Genomic DNA, 16,181 nt, shown 5'->3' with positions numbered 1-16,181 from the left:
GCAGAGAACAAACCATTAAGATATTTCCAAAAATCACTAATAAAATAGATAAAGGAGGCCCAGGCCTGGGCTTGCATGTCTGATTGAGTGGTTTCCCTCTCTCTGATCCACTCACAGTTGTCTGTTTTAATGAATGTAATCTGATGAAAACACACAGCTATCATCCTTTTTTTTTTACTTTGCAAAGCTCTGCTGCCTCTTCCTCCACCCCCATCTTTAACACAGCTATGAGACCTCTAATTATGCAAAGATTCAAGTAGCTTTTCACTAAACACAGTGTTGTCCTTTGGAACTGAAGAGTGCTTCACAAGCTAAAAGGACAGGCTGTGTGCAAGCAGGTTGAGCAAATTCAATTTGTTTGATTAGTTCTCTGCATCTGCTTCCTGTTTGGTTTAAATGGTGACTGTTAAATATAGTTTTTGTCTTTTTCAGGGATTTTTCTGTTCTACTTTCCTGTGTATAAATGCATTTTTTTCCAAGTGTTAGTGCAAATTAACGGATGTAATAAAATCTTTCCCCCATGGAATCAGTGTGACATAAACACTGGTTTTTGATAAATGTGCAGCCAAAGCATGTTTTCCTTCGCCCTAAAGCACATCCCAACTAACAAAATTATATTCCAATTCCATGCGCGCTGAATCAGAAGGTCACGTCAAAACATTTACAAGAAACAAACATTGAATGGTTGACTCCTTTTTGGAGTTTCGATTAAAAAAATACTTTTTTCCGAATGCGCATTCACGTTTTGCGTAAATGCCATTTTTGGTCAGGCTGTTTAGTTGTGTTTGTGCGTAAATATCTGTGCCATTCAATCATCTTAGGTTCCTGACAGGTGATTGCGCACGCCCAACTCCACCCAAAAATCCCAGCGACATCTTCCCCTTTCATCTAATTGGATGATAAGTGGGTGCATTACTGTTGAGCCCGGAGCCAAAACGCTTGCGCGGCCTTTTTCTGCGGAATCCACTCGCGTTTGCATCTCAAACCCCATTTGCTAATGCACCTGTCCAATAGCAGAAGCCGAGCGCGTTTTAACTCGGGTGGCATTCTTGTTTGTCCCATCATTGCGATGCAGCGCAAGTTTGGCGCGCTTGTCTCCGTGTCCACCTGAGGAGCCGGACGGCGCTCCTCCAAGTTCTTCTCTCTTCCTTTGATTTCTAACTTCAACAAAGACAAACAAATCTGCTGATCCTCTGTGCAGCCGCTTTGAGGATTTCTGTTTATCCTCAGCCAAAAGTGAACGGCGATGGCAGACTCTGATGCGCAGGAGACTCGCCCACCAGCAAAAGACTCGCCGTTCTCCATCAAGAACCTGCTGAATATTGAAGACAAGCCCACGAAGCCAAAGAACGGGCTCGGTTCGTCCAAAGGAGTTTTCGAAAGCGGCTTCTTTTCTCGACTCGGGGATTTGTCCCTCCCTCGGTTTGAGCTGCCCGCACAGAGAATTGGACTACCGGCGCAGTATCTGGAAAGAGCGTCAGCCTGGTGGTACCCATACGCCCTCGGAACACATTTCAGGACAGCAGGTAAATATTTAAATCATTTTTATGTTCGTTGACAACATTTCGATGTAGGAAAAATGTTCACGAGATCAGTGAAATAGTGATGAAATTAAATTTACCCCACCCCCCTTTTTTGTCGCTTAAAAACAGATCAGTTTTTATTTGTATGAAAACCATCAACTTGATTTGTTTTTAAGGAGCTGAAAAGGTGAACCAGAGGGAGACATCACCAATACTGGACAGGCACACCCCAGATCCCCCCAAAAGTGACCAAGAATCCAAAGAGGAGAGCGCCGACGACGAAATTGCGCTGGAAGAAAGTGACGCAGAGGAGCCAAAGAAAGAAACAGACCAAGAGGATGACTGGATGAGGGAAGGGGACGACCTGGAGTCGGACAAGAAGCCCTGTCGAAAGAAGAAGACGCGCACAGTGTTTTCCAGGAGTCAGGTCTTCCAGCTGGAGTCCACCTTCGACATCAAGCGCTACCTGAGCAGCTCGGAGCGCGCAGGCCTAGCCGCGTCGTTGCACCTGACGGAGACGCAGGTGAAGATCTGGTTCCAGAACCGCAGGAATAAGTGGAAACGGCAGCTGGCCGCGGAACTGGAGGCGGCCAATATGAGTCACGCGGCAGCGCAGAGGATTGTAAGGGTCCCCATACTGTATCACGACAGCGGGGCCCCGGAAACGACAGGGGGTCCCGGGACAAACTCGCCCGGCGGCCAGCCACTGCTGTCTTTCCCCCACCATATGTACTATTCCAATGCAGTGCCGCTTCTGAGGCCAGTTTAAAGATTTGGTTTGAGACAATGTCACATTGTTTTTAAAAGAAAAAGTAAAAACCAGATAAAATTTTGTATATTTTGTAGATTTACGTTAATAACTACAATTATTATTATTATTATTACTATTTTGTTGCAAGGCAGTTATGGAAAAACAGCTACAAAATGATATTATTTCTATTGATAGACTATGTGTTTTTATTTTAGTGGTTCAAAAATGGTTTACTCGTGCATTTTTAAAAGAACTGTGTCCGTTTTTAATTTTAAAAATGTGTCATTAACTTTTTTTGTGCAATAATGCTGGCCTAAGCAGCGGATCACTGTCATCCATAGCTCATTTTAAAGGGAGGGGGGATTTTTATTTGCTTTGTAATTGTGAGGACAATCATTTAAACCTTTATAAAATAGCTGAAAGTAGAAGGCATTTTAAAAGCTATACAAAAAGGCGACTTTTGGTGTCGGTTTCTGTGTTTGTTTGTTTTTTAATTCTGTATATTATGTGGTCGTACTCAGTAAAGATTTGTTCCAAAAAAGAATTGATGTCAATGATTTAATTGTCAACTTCCCGCATGAAAAGCCTACATTTTTAAATAATTGGTATATTCTCAGCCCTCGAGATTTAAGGGCCAACAGCTATTTAAAGTAAACATATTTACGCATGAAAAAGGGAAACTTTAAAAAACGGCCCAAGGTAGGCCCATAATTTGTCTGATAGGTTGTGACACACGCATTATCCTAAATTGTATTTTGCGTAATTTGTCCAGCTGCCATTCATGTGGAAAAAATAGGTCAGTAATATTTACATTAAATGTATCCCCTTAATAATGTTTTAATATTTTTACTAGGTTATTTAGTCGAAGGTATTTGAACATGATATGATTTTCAGAATGGCAAGCGTCAACCAGTAGCCTGTTTTACAGTTGTTTTTTAGGAGACTGGACTTAATGAGAAAAATGTATCATACATATAAACAACAGATTATAGCTAGAAAGTAGACTGAACTACAGCAACATACATGACCAGTACATTCAATTTAATTAAAATTAACGTACTCTAAAATCACGGCAGCATATTATCAACTAAAAGAAAACAATGAAAAAAAATCCCAGATTTTTTAAATTATTACTGACTTTGCCACAATGCCAATAATAAAATTTTCCCTCAAAAATCTTAAACTTATAATAAGCTAGTCCATTGACCACAAACAAGATAGCAGGTAAAGACCTCTGTCATGTGATCTGCGGGCAGACAACGGAAATAGACGTCACCATGAAATCGACCAATGATGGGGCGCGCGCGAACTTGAACATTCGTTTCCACCAATAGCCTTGCTCCCATTGTAACGGAAGAAAGATAGCTTGGTAGCCACACGCTGCTAAACCCTTTTGTAGCATTGTCAAGGTTTTGTATTTTGTTCAGAGGTCAAGACCTACTTATTTATATCTTTTGAAAAACAGGTTTAGTCTGTATTTTTTATGATATAACGCTGAAGCGGTAAGTATAGCAGAACTTCCACTTTCGAGGCTTTTTGTCGTTACCTTTAGTGAGTAGCCATTCCATGCTAGTTTTAGCAACGAGTTGCTCATGTTAAAATCTATTTGGTGCAATTTGTAGTTTGAAAGACACGAGTATTTGGTCGCTTTAAACAATTATATAAACGTTAGCATCAATTTAATGTAAAGTAATGGCATTACCGTGACTCGCTGGCGATTTTCCTGTAACTAGCCAAAGCTAGCACAGCTTTGCTAAACTGAAGTCAGGCTACTACTACCAATAAACACAAAACAAGCCCCATTAAAAAAATCAAAACATAAAACGGTGGCTTTAAATCAGCACCAATCAACTCTTTCTTTCAGAACAACTACATTTAGTTTAGTATATTAAAGACATGATATTTCAGTGCGATACAAACCTAGAGGTTTTCCGAATAACTAACTACTGTGTGTTTACATCGAACTTTTCTTTCTTTTTTTTCACCGTTAGAGTCTAGAGCTTTGTAATTTTCTCAATGAAATTTCTAGATAATGTCTCTATAAATGCATTTGGTAAAATAAATACGTTGTTGATTCATCTAGTTTATTACTCATATTCTTAATTAAAAGTTTAGCTGCTTTTACTAATTATTTCCTCAAAGTTATGTCAGTTTAATTACTAGGTCTCAAATGTTGAGCTAAAAATTTTATTTTATTTTGCAGATGACGGGCTCAAATGAATACAAGCTGAACCAGGGACCAGAAGACAGCATTTCTGCTGTCAAGTTCAGCCCCAGCACTGCCCAGTTCCTTCTTGTTTCATCTTGGGATTGCACCGTTCGTCTCTTTGATGTTGGAGGCAACACCATGCGAATGAAGTACCAGCACACAGCTCCAGTTCTTGACTGTGCTTTTTATGTAGGTGACAGATTTTTCATATTCAGAATCTGGAAGAAGAAGAAAAAAAGCCTGTCATCCCAAAGTAATAAAACCCTATACTTTGCAGGATCCAACACATTCTTGGAGTGGAGGCTTAGATGCCCAATTAAAAATGCACGACTTGAACACAGATCAAGGTGTGCATAAAAACCTCATTTAATTTAAGATGTTTTTAATTATTTTTAGGCCTGTTGCAAATATCTATTAGCTGTATCTATTTTGCTTTAAACAGATACAATAGTTGGAGCACATGATGCCCCAATTCGTTGTGTGGAGTACTGCCCGGAAGTAAATGTCATGGTAACAGGCAGCTGGGACAGGTCTGTTCGTCTCTGGGACCCTAGGACCCCCTGCAACGCTGGCACATTTACTCAGCCTGAAAAGGTAACCGAATAATGTTCTCTTAATGCAGAATTACGTTCTTTATGAAAACATATGTGGAAGTTTTTTGTTAAGTCACGTACAACTTTAATTGTTAAGCTTTACATGGCGAAATAAAAAAATTCACTCTTTTTGATGTTTACATTTTTATTGCAGACAAAACATTTACTTTTTTGCGGTTTATTTTTGTTTCCATTTAGTTTTCTTAAAGGACTGAGATTTTATTTCGTTTTGTAAAAATTCCATAAAATTTAAAACCTTCTTTGAAGGTTAAAAATCATTACTATATGCTTTTCAGGATAATTAAATTTATTTTATACCAACCACTTCTGCACAATAACAATTTTCTTGTCAGAAACCTTAACGTTTTTGGCAACAATTTCCATTTCAAAGTTGTTGTATTGTTGCATATTTCCTGAAATGCCCTGTGGGTTGTATCCAATACTTTTGGATTGTGAATTCCTTTCCAAGCTATTATCTACCATCTCTTCTGAAAGGTGTACACCCTCTCTGTTGCTGGGGACAGACTGATTGTTGGAACAGCTGGAAGACGAGTCCTGGTGTGGGATTTGAGAAATATGGGATACGTTCAGCAAAGACGAGAGTCCAGTCTCAAGTATCAGACTCGCTGCATTAGGGCATTCCCCAACAAACAGGTACACAGTCAAGTCACATATCAAAAAGTTCTTTTTGTCAAAAGTTTGATGGTATTTCCCACATTTTGTTGTTCTGGCTTTAGGGCTATGTTCTGAGTTCAATTGAAGGACGTGTAGCTGTGGAGTACCTGGACCCCAGCCAGGAGGTTCAGAAAAAGAAATATGCATTCAAGTGCCACCGACTGAAAGAGGATGGAATTGAGCATGTCTATCCCGTCAATGCCATCTCATTTCACAGTGTTCACAATACCTTTGCCACGGGTATACATAACTATTTTACTTATGGAAAAAGTTGCTTTTTATTTAATCTTAAGTTAACATTAGTAGTTTTGGAAAGCATATAGAAAAAAAGCATTGTTTTTTTTATAGAATCTAGTACAGGATAACATTGTGATTGACCTTGAGTCTTATCCTTCCATCAGGTGGTTCAGATGGCTTCGTGAACATCTGGGACCCTTTCAACAAGAAGCGCCTCTGCCAGTTCCACCGCTACCCGACCAGCATCGCCTCTCTGGCTTTCAGCAACGATGGCACAATGCTCGCAATCGCCTCCTCCTACATGCAGGAAAAGGGAGACATAAGCCATCCAGAAGATGCCATCTTTATTCGCCAGGTCACAGACGCTGAAACAAAACCAAAGTGAGTCTTCGTCTCCTTCATTGCCCCTAGGACTGAATAGCTTTTTTTCAGCTCTGTGGGGGAAGCTCACCTGATAAAAGGGGCAAATCCAGCTGCAGCACATTCTGATCTGTATCTTCTTGAATCCACCTTTCAATATCCAACAGCTGACAGATGGATCAGAATTTGAAAATAGTCCCCTATAGTTTTTGTGACTGTTGTAAACATTGTTTAGACAAACAAATTGTGTACTATAAAATGCAAAGCTGTTCAGTATATTCCTTCTCTTCTGTATCCATGGAGGTTTTCATTTATCTTTTCACACTTTTTAATTTTCTAAAAGTTGCCCTGTGGATTACTAAAACAGTGCTGTTGTATTTCATGGTATGCACTTCTTGCTGCAAGCTTTACCAAGAGTTGTCACTGTTTTAGGTTTAAAGTGGTGTACGCTATTGTGTAAACAAACTGAAATTCCTGATGGAACTTATGAGCTTCAACACCATCAGAATGTTTCTTTTTTACTCTTAATGTTTTAAATGTACAAATCTAGCTGAAAATGTCATTTTTGGCCAATTTTGGATGCATGTCAGCGTTTTCATCAAATATCTGATTACTTGTGAATTGTTTTAAAAAGATGTTCTATGTAACCTCATCTGTACCTATAAACCGTTTTTTTAATGGCATAAACTTCACTAGTTTTAACCAATTAATCCTAGAGCAATTTAAATTTCAATTAACAATTTTCAGCTTTAAATGAATAACTAAGAAAACATAACTAAACAGTCCCAAAATGAGAAGACGGGTAAAGTTTTGATGTTACAGCATGACTTGAACTTCATCTTCAGTTATTCTTCTCTTTTTGTCTCATCTGGTTTTCAATCGATCACCCACATTGAACTATCAGAAAATGTATATTTTTGAGAGCTTGAAAAAGCAGTAAAAAAAACCCTTATGCAGACAAGAAAATATCTGACTTTTGGGACTACGATAAAAGAAAAGACATACTTTAGGATTTTTGTTATTTAGGAACCTTAACATCTGTTGCCCAAATAAATCCATTATCATATTCTTGGTTTTCAGATCTACCTAAGTGTACAGTGGAGTGGTTTCCTGTGCGGATGAAACCTTCATCAAGCCATGTTCATCTGCTGGCAGCAGTGTATTATAACTGTCTCGGTTTCCCTGTGTTGTTTTTTTTTTTTTTCCCAGTTTGTTTCCTTTTGTCTTTATGTAATGTTTGTTAGACTTTTCAGTTGTCTGTCTCTTGTTAAATATTTCACTGTTCAGTCAGTTGTCTCATACTTTCTTAAACAAGCTCATTGAAATTAGCCTTTTTATTTGTATTATTATTATTACATTTTCTAGTTGTGATGCCTTAACATAATCCATAGCTATACACCGAACACACATTTACTCCCCAACAGGTTGGCTGGAATCTACACTTGCAGACTAATATTCTTTCCCCTCTTAAAAAAAGTTCAACCTACAGTTTTTTTTTTCATCTCTTTGTGACTAAACCAACCTGGAAGAACGAAAACCTCAGAAATGCTTGGAATGTTTCACAGCACAAGAACTTGTTTTGTTGATGGCGTGTTGAAAGAAAGTAATGATCCTCTAGTTTTGCTGAGGGCTCCACTTGCCCCAGACAGTGACCTTTACCGATGGACGTCACACCACTTAGTACTCATATTTTTTTAACAGTTTCCCCATTCAACAAAGTTCCTACAAGCTGTTACAACACTTCACCAGCTCCACTCTGAAATGGGATTGGGATCTGTTCAGTAGAGTTTGACATTGCATGAATGGCAGCAGCAATATGAAACTGCTCCCTGCGAAATAATGTATTTTTCCCTGCAGAGAAATGTGATTCTAAAGCCCTTTAGTCAAAGCAAAGAGCTGTCAGTTCTTTTCATAAAGGCTTTTTTTTGTCTGCTTTTTGCCTAATGGCTCTGTTCTTTTGGCATCCTGGAAATAATTTGTTTACTTAATTAAAAAGATGTAATTCTGATGAGTGTGGGTAATGAGTCTGCCTTTGAAGTCGAACTGTGTGTGTCGTTCATTTTGGAAACCATGTTCATATTAAGATGTCATTAGGGCCAATGAGGCTCACAGGACAGTCGGGGATCAGAGTGGATTACAGTTTTTGTCTGTGATCTTTGAATTTTCATGTCTAGTATTGATCTTTGTTGTTCAGACTCATCAGCCACTTTGACTTGTGTAATAGAGGCTTATTTTTATTCACATTTCAAAGCGTTGTAACAAAACTCCTTTTACTCAGAACCTTTTAAGAATTAATTTAACAAATTGGTGCCGATTACTCCGTTCCATCAGCGTCTCGTCCCGAAGCCCGTGTCGAAAGACGCCTCCCCAGGGTCATCTGCTCCCCTAGCAAACATCCAGATAACCACATCTGTGGTCATGTGGCCAGGCTCTTCTTTCCAACCACAGAAGTGTTGCAGACAGTTTGGCTCTACATGAAACCGTTACATGACAATTAAAATGGAGGATTGTGCTGCAACAGACTGTCAGGTACATTTAATCCAACCACAAAGGGCTCTTATGTTCACTCGGGAAGGCACAGATGACCTTCAGCCAGACACCTTATCTCACAGTCCTGCTTTCTAATATTGTCTGATGCTGATGATACCACCCTTCATAAGCCGCACAGAAACGGGGAAATCACATGGTCCGTTAGGAAAATATTGACGCCTTTTATCAGGTTTATATTTAACATTTTTGCTGCTGCAGTGCTAAAACACATCCCTGTGTGATTATAGAAGAAAAACGACCCGTTTATTAAAGTTTGTGCAATTGAGCACTTTTTAAATCAATTTCTCAACCTTTTTTAAACGTAAACAGTTAGCACAAGTTCAAGCAACAGGGCATAAAATTCCACCAAATCTTTTACAAAATCACAGCTGTCACATGATTCATGATTTTCATTTCTAAAAAGAAGGGTTCAATTATAAAAAGACATCAAGGGCTAATGTAATTGGTTGTAATTTGCTATTTTAGTCAATTTAATGTGTAAACAGGCACTGTCCAACCATGCCAGTGTTTGACAATGTTTGAAGGCAGCAAATAAAAAGAAACTTTTGCAAAAAATGATATCACAGTGGTGAGGAATGACTCCCACAATACCAAATAGATTCAAATCACAACTTCAAGATTTAATTGGAACAACATTTTCATGCAATTTAATATAATCAATTTCATCAACTTCCTTTTAGAGCCATTTTTGTTCATGAAGACTTTTTCACATAACTAGTGATCTAACCTGAACAAAAGCAGAGGATTTATTAATAAAGTTCGAAACATGTAAAAAGAAAATTAACAATTACTTAAAGACAATTACGTAAAATAAAAATGGATTCACAATGAATTTATAATGCATTTTCTAAGTGAAAAATTATTAAAAATATTAATTGCAAGAACTTGCTAAAGATACCTATGCAATGTTTTATTAAAATACCAAAGTTTAATTACTTTGCAAATGAATTTAAATAAAAAAAAAACCCATAAAGTTGTCTTTCTAAACCAGAAAAGTGTCTGCTTTATGTAAAATGAAAACAGTTTTGTGGTTTAGAAAAGTGTCTTCATTTGACATAAAGATCAGACTTAAGGTTAAAACTTTAAAAAACAAAAAAAGTTCTTTGATCTTTTACTAAAGATGATGGCTCAATGGGGATGCAGTTTGTTGGGATCTGTGTCAAAATCATCCTCCCAGTCCCATTTCCACTAAATGTGATGTCCAGGAAACGGAAACCTAACGCTTTCACTTGGACGTGGCTGTGGCCTGCCACAGCACCTCATCCAAGCTGCCCTTGCCCCAGGGAGGCTTTTAAAGAGCTTTGGTGGCCAAGACAACATCTTCTCCAAGGCCTTGTAGTTACATTAGAGCCCAATTAGAGATTAAGCTCAAGGCCATGTAACCCACTGCTAGGTGTCATGCTTACCCTCATCCATCTCTGTCCTGGGCTGTCAGGAAAGCAGCACATGCCTGACTAGTGAAAGGGGTGCTCACCTGGGAGCTGGACTATAGTAAATCAAAAAATCTTTGTGTGACATGATGGCGGTTTTCATTTTAGGCCCTTGGAATCAGCAGCTTTCAGTTTTATGTCTTCTACCATCCAAAGACGATATGTGTTGTTTCAAATTATGTTATTTCACGAAAGTGATATTATAGATGCTGACACTCCTTAAAGTTGACATCAATTGCTATCTGCAGGCCACGTTTCTGGATTTAACAACAATTCATCAATAAAAAAGGATTGATTAACTCTGCACTTTGCCTGAGTACTGCTTTTTTATCCTGAGGATATTTACATGTTTAACATATATTGCACTAAAAGCCTTTTGACTTATTTAATGATTTGTAGAAATCCAATTGAGTTTAATGTTTCTGCATGAGAAAAAGAATTACATTTCAGGACAGAAAAAGGATTTAAATATTTCCCTTAAAGCAAAATAAATAAATAAATAAATTATCTGTATTTTTTTGTTTTATTTTTGCCCTACTTGTGTCACAAATTAAACAGTTTCAACCAGACACACAATGGGTCATATTGTGTCAAATCTGGGTTGTTACTTTCCTCAAGGGATGAAACTACGAGGAGTGAGACAAAACTGGTCCATATTTAATAAAATCCAGCATATCAGACACATATTCTGTTATTACAGAACCTGTTGCGTCATGGTGATGAGTTTGAGGTCAGCTCAGGAATGTTGACCTCTTTTCAGAGGTGTTGTGCATCCTAAAGGCAGGTTGTTATTTTTGTTGAGAGTGAAATAAAATTGCACGTGCCCTGTATGTCCAAAACTCTCAGGGTTGTTTCGTGGGTTTGTGATCACAGGGCAAAGGTTTGAGTTTGTCCTTCCTGCAATTAGCATTCACGGTTAGCTTAGCAGAACTAATGCACCACATCTTGGAGGCTCAAGTTTCCTCTGAGCCTCGGAGTGGCTGCTGGCAAGATTTAACTGACTGCACGTATCCATTTCAAGCTAGGTGTTGCAGGCACAATTCCCTCAGGAATTCAATTTCAGGAAAACTATCATCAACTAATTAGGCGTCACATTTTTTCTCTCTCACAGGCATTCACACAAAATGACAGAGACATAAATAAACGAGCACAATAATAGGCGGGCTGCAAAAGGGCTGGGGATGTGTATTTATAATACAACCAACATAAAGACCTCATTGGATGGCAGACAGCTCCAGATCAATAAGGCACACTTCCGTCTCACTGTTAGTCTGTTTGCGTGTCCAATGCTTCTCACATTTCTGCACTACAAAAAGATTCATTCATTCTCAGCTTCTGGGATTTTGCCCTGTGACAATTGGGTCAACACTCTGATGGCATTAAGACATTTAGCACACAGCAATGCCTAATTTGAGTCATATCAGGCTTTATATCAAGTTTTTGTATGTTTACATGTTATGAATAATTATTTAGAGGCCAATTTGAGGGTTTTTTCTTTTTAAAGATGCTTTTGATACCAAGGAAAGCAAGCACAAACAAATGATCCATTTCATCTTAAATAAAATTTTATACAAATGGTATTTTAGCAGAAAAATGCCGAAAACTAAAAATCAACATTGATGAAAAGATTTTTTATATATGCCGTTTTTAATTAATCTTATTTGATGTAATTTTAAAAAAATAATAGGTATTGAAAATTTCCTATATGTGTATATTATATATAATATACACATATATTATATATACACATATATATGTATACACATATAATATATGTATATTTAAATGTGTTTACAAGTCAAACTTGTAGCTAAGTAACAAAAAAATCTATGTTATTGAATATAAAATACATTTGTCATTTTCAAAGTGCGTTCTGTCTGAGTGTTCAGTGATTACAGTGCATTATAGATCCAAATAAATGTCCCAAAAAGGAGGAGCTTTCATAAACAGCTTTTGATTATTGGACATTATAAACTTTTCTGAATTCGGTAAAGTGACATGACGTTCTGCCCCATCGACTCCCATAACTATTAGGCAAACGAATGGGAATACAGAGATCAATTCACTCATCTAATTATATTCCTATGTACTGCAGCAAGGCATTGAGATCTCTGCTTGTAATTCATCATTGTCCACACATCATATTGTTATTGATGGCTCTTGCCCTGGGCAAGTCCATTTGTTTTTCTGTTCCGTGACAGACAGCAAAAATGCTGTTTGGAGCTTTATTCTGCGACCCCAGCCAGCAGCAGCACTCTCTTATTCATATATTGATCACCCCATGCCTCTCAATAATCTTTCACCTGACACATTTTACAGCATTATGTGGAACAGGTCAAAGGGCAGTGCTAATGAAATAGAGTGATGGATGCTGCGGTGCGCAGCGACGAGCCTGGATTTGTGTGCCCATGACTGTGACCCTGCAGTCTGCTGGAAATGCCATGGCCACATGAAGAGCACAGCCTTCGTTCAGGTGGTCCGACAGCATTCAGGTGATATGCCATCAGTGTCACGACTTTCTGATGGTTCATGGAGCTGCCTAGGAACAGATTGGGGATAGAAGCTGCTGCAGCTAAAAGAATGTAAAATATACGCAAGTGACAGGATTTCTGTTAAAAAGCGACCTCCAGAGTGTGGTTTTTGCCACACTCTGGAGGTAAAAAAATCACAAAAGAGTTCAGAAACACCGTCATGATGTGAGCTGTATGACTTCCAACTCCCTGGCCTACTCCCTTTGCATTATACATCCATTCAGCCTGGCTAATGTACTCTCTTAGTAGTTGGGGAAGAGAGGAGAAAAGACAGCTAGTGCTAAACACAGGAAGCTGTACAGTGGTCATGTTAATAGCAGTAATTGGCAAAAAAAAGCTACATTTTTCTCACTCATGTTGTTTTGTTCTGCAGGTTGTGGGAGCTGGTGCAACTACCTACACCACAGCTTGTATTAATTATGGTGATAATGAACAATAATTCTCCCCCCTAATAGGTAAAAATATCAATAAATATAACCTCGATGGGGCCTAATTTGAACATTCGGAGTGGGAAACTCTTCTGAATCCTGCTGCTTTCACGCTGAAGAGGTGACAGAACAGGGGTCGGCAGGCATAAAAGGGGTGCCTCGCCTCCTTTCATCATCACGTTCTAGTGGTTGCATAAAAGCCTGCAAACCGTAGCATGTAGTTACATTTCCACCACAATCACACTTTATCCTGTTGTAAAATGCATTTAGAGATTTTTGACTGTGTTTCATCAGTCCATTATTCTTGTGAGCTCTCTTAACCCTCCAACATACAAGTTTTGGATTAGCCCATTAGGAACTGGGGTGTCCTTTGAATGCAGAAACTCCTGTGATCTGATGTTGTGTTGGGTCTAAATGGGTCAAATGCAGCTGCTTAACTACTGCTTGCCTTGCAATTTGATTAAATATATTTTAGGATATTTTTTCTCCATTTTTTGCTTAGTTAGATTCTTTTCTAAAAGGTATTTTAATCAATTAACATCTAAAACAAAATTCTAATGGGCAACCAGTCTAGTTGCTGTGCGGCACTGTTTTTTCAGACTGCTTTAGTTGCGCAAAAAAATACCTGCACGGTGACTCCATCATGTATTACTAATTTTTATTTTAAAGGTTTAAGTAGTCTTAATATTACAATATTCTAAGAAAAGTATTAATACATCTTAGTATTTTCTGTGTTTGTTATTTTCAAAATAAAGTATTTGGGTTTGTACCATTCAGACTGTAGTTTAAAAGAACATCTTGAAGCTCAACTACAGGATTATATTTGACAAAATAACTAAAATATGGAATAAAAATATTCAAAGGAATATCTAGAATAAACAGCTGACTGAAAGCTGTGACTTCTGACATTTTGGTGTTTACATTTGGAGAAACTCTCATTTGTACAACAGTTTTTCCACTTACAGAGAAAATATAGCTTTACCTGTAGGGTTAGACTCTCAGAGCAACACAATTTCATCTGTAGAGCCCTTTACTGATGAAACAGGCTTGCATCTCTGAAAATATTACAGGTAAAAAGAGCATATTGACACCAGCTCGGTCAGAACCTTTGAGCCTGTCGAGCTGAAGCAGCAGCGACACAAGATACGGCGTTCATGTAATGGAGTCAAACCATTTCATTTGCTTGACAAAGTGCATCAAGCAGTGGAGGGAAGTGCAGTAAATATTTCTGAGAGGAATCAGTCCTCCATCAACATGCTCACAGCTCCAAAAGCTCTTCCTAAATGTGTCTGAGAGAGATGTCTCCTTTGTATCTGCGCTGGTCCACAACACAAAGAAGTCGTGCAATCTGGAAGTCCATGCAGATGTTCTGTATCTTGAAAGCAAAAATATATTAAGGAACCTTTCAGGAGGTCAGAAAACTTCTCCTCTTCTTTTGTTGACTCACCTTTGACATGGGTTCCCCTGAAGCTTCCGTGAGGAGTTTCATTTTAACAGAACCCTTATTGATTCAGTTTCCTGAGGAATTGGAGCCTGGATCAGGTTTACCTTGTTACCTTGTCACACTGTGTTCTGGTCTGATCTCCATGTCCATTTCCGCTCAGCTTCCCCTCCTAGTCCCCACCATGCTGCCCAACAGGGTTCTCTTTGTCCCTGTGGCCAGTCATCCATCCTTAATCTGTAGTCTTTTACCACGTTGGAGACGTGATGCATGCTTTCAAAGAGCAGAGTGAGCTGTTGATGGATACCCTCCATCTCCTTAATAAGGCTTTAAGGAAAACCTTGTGCCCCAGCGGTGACAAATGACGGTAGATGAGGTCCAGTAACACAGATCCTTCACAAGTCTGATTGAACATGAGTATGCAGTAGTTCCTTCATAACTAAAACAGCTCTTCTGAACAATATTTTTAACAAAAAGAAATCTGAAGAACAGAAATTTTTTTTGGGCTTTTATTTTGATACTCCAAAAAAGGTGATTCATATATAAGCATAGTATTGGAGTTGACTTATTTTGTAAAATTGAATCCAAAGACCAACGACATGCAGTGAAAGCATCTTTTAAAGATTTTTTTCCTGATGGAGGACACATATAAAGAAAAGTAAGCTTAAAATCATATTCAATTATTCAAATCGTTGTAAATCAGGAGCAGATGAAAAAATGCAATTGGAAAAAGCTTGTAGTTGTGACATCAGAGCTACGACACTAAGCCACGAGCTCCCTGCTCCACCCCTTTCTGATGCCACTTGTGGACAAACAGATCCATGTACGTCTTTGTTTTGCTATGTTGCTTCAAAGGTGAATAATAATTGCCAAAAAAAATTACTGATGCAATATTACAGCTTGGCAAATGCATCAATAGTGCATGGAAACTCACCACGACCGTAGAAAAAAATAAACTTGCAAAGTTTAAAGTACTCTTAAACCAAAAAACATAATCAGCAATTAATACAATTATTTACAAAGGTAGAGATACCAATTTTTACGATAAAATTAAAATTTATTAGATTTATCTACAAAACACAAAATAAAAGGTCCAGTCAAACAACGGTGATTTATTATAGTTTAAAAAGTCATTTTTGTTAATTTTTCAAATGTAAACCAAATTCCCCCTACAGATGTCTTGATGATAATGGATACAAAACAGTTGTTGAAGATTGAGATTGAGAGTTCAATTGTGAATCCAACATTATATTCACCGTAATATTCTGCTGTTGGAAGACAAAACATCTGTTGTTGCCAGCACGTAAATGGTTGTAATGTTAAATGCCAACTCTGCACACAGCTTTATGCTTTAACAAAGTACTCAAAGACACAGCACACCATTTTACATGGCAGTTTTTCATTTTTATTTACACTGGTGGTAAAGAAATTAGGAGAACAAGTAAGATTGTGA

General features: G+C 38.1%; 2 protein-coding genes across 3 annotated transcripts; both read left to right on the top strand.

The window, feature by feature from the left end:
- The first annotated feature begins 990 nt into the window (after window positions 1-990).
- On the top strand, window positions 991-2,817 carry hmx3b (H6 family homeobox 3b). Its single transcript, XM_004080440.4, has 2 exons — window positions 991-1,526; window positions 1,700-2,817. The coding sequence occupies exons 1-2, from the start codon at window positions 1,247-1,249 to the stop codon at window positions 2,290-2,292; spliced, it is 873 nt and encodes a 290-aa protein (XP_004080488.1). The 5' UTR covers window positions 991-1,246; the 3' UTR covers window positions 2,293-2,817.
- Window positions 2,818-3,528: 711 nt separating this feature from the next.
- On the top strand, window positions 3,529-8,356 carry bub3 (BUB3 mitotic checkpoint protein). 2 transcript variants are annotated; one of them, XM_004080441.5, is made up of 8 exons: window positions 3,529-3,776; window positions 4,478-4,672; window positions 4,761-4,830; window positions 4,926-5,077; window positions 5,572-5,730; window positions 5,814-5,991; window positions 6,153-6,369; window positions 7,429-8,356. In XM_004080441.5, exons 2-8 carry the CDS (start codon window positions 4,478-4,480, stop codon window positions 7,436-7,438), a joined length of 981 nt encoding a protein of 326 aa, XP_004080489.1. In that variant the 5' UTR covers window positions 3,529-3,776; the 3' UTR covers window positions 7,439-8,356. The 2 variants fall into 2 exon arrangements, with proteins under 2 accessions (XP_004080489.1, XP_011486560.1); XM_011488258.4 differs by lacking the exon at window positions 7,429-8,356 and having other exon boundaries at window positions 6,153-6,446.
- Window positions 8,357-16,181: the final 7,825 nt, after the last annotated feature.

Source organism: Oryzias latipes, chromosome 19 (genome assembly GCF_053564925.1).
Source record: "Oryzias latipes strain Hd-rR chromosome 19, Olatipes_Hd-rR_3.1".
NCBI lineage: Eukaryota > Metazoa > Chordata > Actinopteri > Beloniformes > Adrianichthyidae > Oryzias > Oryzias latipes.
Note: the sequence above shows the minus strand (reverse complement) of the source record. Positions and strands in the feature narration are given on the sequence as shown.

Bases quoted from the DNA above. Each gene is read 5' to 3' on its own strand.
- hmx3b (XM_004080440.4), top strand. From the start codon at position 1,247: ATGGCAGACTCTGATGCGCAGGAGACTCGCCCACCAGCAAAAGACTCG. The intron at 1,527-1,699 runs GTAAATATTTAA...TTTGTTTTTAAG, and splicing joins AACACATTTCAGGACAGCAG to GAGCTGAAAAGGTGAACCAG.
- bub3 (XM_004080441.5), top strand. From the start codon at position 4,478: ATGACGGGCTCAAATGAATACAAGCTGAACCAGGGACCAGAAGACAGC. The intron at 4,673-4,760 runs GTAGGTGACAGA...TATACTTTGCAG, and splicing joins TTCTTGACTGTGCTTTTTAT to GATCCAACACATTCTTGGAG. The intron at 5,731-5,813 runs GTACACAGTCAA...TTCTGGCTTTAG, and splicing joins GGGCATTCCCCAACAAACAG to GGCTATGTTCTGAGTTCAAT.